Genomic DNA, 4,013 nt, shown 5'->3' with positions numbered 1-4,013 from the left:
TCCGCTCCGAATGACCATCGGTCTGTGGATGAAATATTGTGCTAAGCTCTATGCAGGTCCGCAACTCACTCTATACCGCTCTCCAGAAATGTGAAGTAAAATGAGGACCTCTATCAGAAATGATGGAAACGGGAACACCATGCAGCCAATCCATCTCCTTGATATAAATATGGGCGAATCTCTCTGAAGTGTATGTAGTTATCACAGAAATAGAGTGTGCCGACTTGGTCAATCTGTCTACAATGACCCAAACTCCATCAAACTTCCGCAAAGTCCGCGGCAACCCAACTACGAAGTTCATAGTGATGCGCTCCCACTTCCACTCAGGTATGGTCATTTGCTGGAGTAGGCCTCCTGGCCTCTGGTACTCATACTTAACCTGCTAGCAATTTAGGCATCTAGCCACATACTCAACTATGTTCTTCTTCATCCTCTACCACCAATAATGCTGCTTCAAGTCGCGGTACATCTTCGTAGCACCTGGGTGAATGGAATATCGAGAACTTTGCGCCTCCTCTAGGATCCTCTCCCTCAGGCCATCGACATTAGGAACACATAGACGACCCCGGAGTCGTAGAACACCATCCTTGCCAATAGAAACCTTCTTGGCACTACCATGTAGTATCATCACTCTGAGAACCAACAGGTGCGGATCATCAAACTGTCGAGCCTTGATCTGCTCCAATAGTGAGGCCATGGTAACGATGCAAGCAAGAACTCGGCTGGGCTCTTAAATATCCAATCTCACAAGTCTGTTAGCCAAGGACTAAATATCCAAGGCTAGTGGCCTCCCCTCTGCTGAAATGAATGCCAAGCTACCCATACTCTCTGTCTTCCTGCTCAAGGCATCCGCTACTACATTCGCCTTTTCCGGATGATAAGGAATGGTGATGTCATAATTCTTCGGTAACTCAAGACATCTACGCTGTCTCAAATTGAGATCCATTTTCGTGAACAAATGCTGCAAGCTGCAATGATTAGTGTAAACTTCACAGGACACCCCATAAAAATAATGCCTCCAGATCTTAAGAGCATCAACAATCACGGCCAACTCCAAATCGTGCACAAGATAATTCTTCTCGTGGGGCTTCAGGTGACGTGAAGCATATGCAATAACTCATCCCTCCTGCATCAATAAACACCCAAGCCAATGCGTGAAGCGTCTCAATACACAATATACATCCCCGAACCAGAAGGCAACACAAGGACTAGTGTTGTTGTCAAAACTGTCTTGAGCTTCTGCAAGTTCGCCTCACAATCATCGGACCAATGAAACTGAGCACCCTTCTGTGTCAATCTAGCCAATGGTGCTACAATGGATGAGAAGCCCTCCATGAACAAGCGACAATAACTGGCTAACCCCAAGAAACTCCTGATCTCGGTCGCCGAAGTAGGATGAGGCCAACTCTGAACTAGCTCAATCTTCTTGGGATTTACCTTAATACACTCGCCTGATACCACATGCCCTAAGAATGCCATGGAATCTTACCAAACCTCACACTTGGAGAACTTAGCATACAACTTTTGTTCCCTCAAGGTCTGAAGCACCACTCTCAAATACTGGTCGTGTTCCTCCATGCTACGTGAGCAAATCAAGATGTCATCAATGAAGTCTATAACAAAGGAATCGATATAAGGCCTGGAAGCCATGTTCATCAAATCAATAAACGCCGCTGGAGCATTAGTCAAGCCAAAAGAAATCACTAAAAACTCATAATGTCCATATCTAGTACGGAATGCAGTTTTTGGAATATTTGAGTCCCAAATCTTCAACTGATGGTACCCCGATCTCAGGTCGATCTTATAAAGCACCCTAGCACCCTGCAACTGGTCAAACAAATCATCAATACACGGCAACGGGTACTTGTTCTTAATGGTATCTTTTTTTAACTGGCGGTAATCAATGCACATCCGCATAGTCCCATCTTTCTTCTTCATAAATAATACTGGTGCACCTTAAGGTGATACACTCGGCTTGACGAACCCCTTTGCTAGAAACTCCTCAAGTTGTTCCTTCAACTCCTTCTATTCCTTCAGAGCCATACGGTATAGTGGGATAGATATAGGCTGAGTGCCTGGAGCCAAGTCAATACAGAAATCGATATCACGATCTGGTGGCATGCCTGGAAAGTCAGAAGGAAACACATCGGCGAACTCCCGAACTACTGGAACTAAATTAATCATCGGAGACTCTGCGGTAGTATCCCGAACATAGGTTAGATAAGCCAAACAAACATTCTCGACCATATGTTGAGCCTTCAGAAGCGAGATAACCCAGCTAGATGCACTGACAGACGAACCCTTCCACTCCAATCTAGGCAACCCTGGCATCGCCAAGGTAACGGTCTTGGCATGGCAATCAAGGATGGTATGAAATGTGGATAGCCAGTCCATGCCCAGGATGACCTCAAAGTCGGTCATATCAAGCAACAGAAGATCCGCTCTAGTCTCATATCCAATGAATGTGACAACACACGACTGATGGATCCGATCCACAACAACAGAATCTCCCACCGGAGTGGACGCATAAACAGGAGTGCCTAAGGACTCACAAGGAATATTCAGGCAATGAGCAAACTGAGATGAAACATATGAATAGGTAGACCCTAGATCAAATAATACCGAAGCATCCCTACCGCAGATAGAAATAATACCTGTGATCACGGCATCTGAGGCTACTACATCTGGTCTGGTCGAAAAAGTGTAGAACCTAGCTGGGGCGCCGACTGGCTAGTCCCCACCTGCCTGGCCTCCACCTCTAAGACGGCCCGTACCCACATATCCTCCACCGCTAGGCGGCCGGATAGCTGGTGCTGTAATCATGGGCTGCTAGCCCTGCGGTACTGCCTTGACCCGAAGCCTGAGGCAAAATCTCCGCACATGACTGAAATCACCGCACTCGAAACAACCTCCCAGTATGGTGATCTGCTGCCCTGAAGTCTGACCCTGATGGCCCGAATACGCACTGGAAGAACCCTGGAGAGCGGGTGGGTGGTATGAACTCTTTGGCATGGCATTGAAATAGGCACTGGAAGAACTCTGATAAATGGGGTACCCAGTGGAAGAACCCTTAATAGCTAGCAAGCGATAAAAACTCTCCGGCATAGCACTGATATAGGGTCGCGCTGGAATACCTCGAGGAGGTGGTGGTGCCGGATATGGGGGCGTGCTAGGCTGACCCCTCCCACAATGACCTCTGCCCCCAGCTAGGGCACCCCTGAACTCTCTAGAAAAACGGGACCTCTTGTCCCGCTGCATCTGCTCTCTACCCCTCTGATGGTAACCCTCAATCCTCCAAGCTATCTTCACTACTAGCTGATAAGAAGTCCATATCTCAATATCCCGGGCCATAGTAGCCTGAATACTTTAGTGCAACCCCACAACAAACCTCCACACTCGCTCCACCTTGGTGGGAAGTATCATAAGTGCATGGCGAGCAAACTAAGAGAACCTCGCCTTATAATCGGTCATTGATATCTGACCCTGCTGGAGCTGCTCAAACTGAAACTGCAACTCTTCCCTCTGAGACGGTGGAATATACCTGTCCAAGAATAGGCGTGTAAATTTGTCCCAAGTCATAGGAGGAGAACCTGTCGGCCTGCCAAGATGATAAGACTGCCACCACTTATGGGTAGTGCACGCGGGGTCTGATATATAGCAGCCGCATATTCTGGAGCATAAGCGGTAAGGGTCTGTTCTCCCCCTCCCACCCGAGATGTGGCTAGGTTTGCTGGAAATAAACCAGCTTGGGTCATAGAATCCATGAACCATAGCATACGGCCCATGACCTCCCGAAAGCCCGGTGCTGTCATGATATCGACCGAGGTTGGCTCTGATGCACTCAAACCCTCATTTTTGAAACATATAAATCTGCCCAGTTAAGACTTCATCGTGAACACGACCTTCACCTCGCGTTCGCGTAGCACAATTAAATCTACTTCCCTAAACCTTCTACGTGAATGCGTTCAACCACACGCGAACGTGTTGCTTCGCTGACCCCATACTTCGCCAAT

The 4,013-nt window shown here is 47.7% G+C and overlaps 1 protein-coding gene across 1 annotated transcript; it reads right to left on the bottom strand.

Moving 5' to 3' along the window:
* Positions 1 to 766: 766 nt before the first annotated feature.
* On the bottom strand, positions 767 to 1,479 carry LOC138903799 (uncharacterized mitochondrial protein AtMg00860-like). Its single transcript, XM_070192366.1, has 2 exons — positions 1,181 to 1,479; positions 767 to 968 (listed from the first exon to the last, which is right to left on the bottom strand). Exons 1-2 carry the CDS (start codon positions 1,477 to 1,479, stop codon positions 767 to 769), a joined length of 501 nt encoding a protein of 166 aa, XP_070048467.1.
* Positions 1,480 to 4,013: the final 2,534 nt, after the last annotated feature.

This window comes from Nicotiana tomentosiformis, unplaced genomic scaffold (assembly GCF_000390325.3).
Source record: "Nicotiana tomentosiformis unplaced genomic scaffold, ASM39032v3 Un00003, whole genome shotgun sequence".
Taxonomy (NCBI): domain Eukaryota; kingdom Viridiplantae; phylum Streptophyta; class Magnoliopsida; order Solanales; family Solanaceae; genus Nicotiana; species Nicotiana tomentosiformis.
The sequence above is the reverse complement of the archived record's forward strand: the minus strand, read 5'-3'. Positions and strand labels throughout refer to the sequence as shown.

Excerpts from the sequence above, each read along its gene's own strand:
- LOC138903799 (XM_070192366.1), bottom strand. The coding sequence starts at position 1,479 with ATGGCATTCTTAGGGCATGTGGTATCAGGCGAGTGTATTAAGGTAAAT. Across the intron at positions 969-1,180 it reads TTGCCTTCTGGTTCGGGGAT|CTTGCAGCATTTGTTCACGA; the intron begins GTATATTGTGTA and ends TAATCATTGCAG.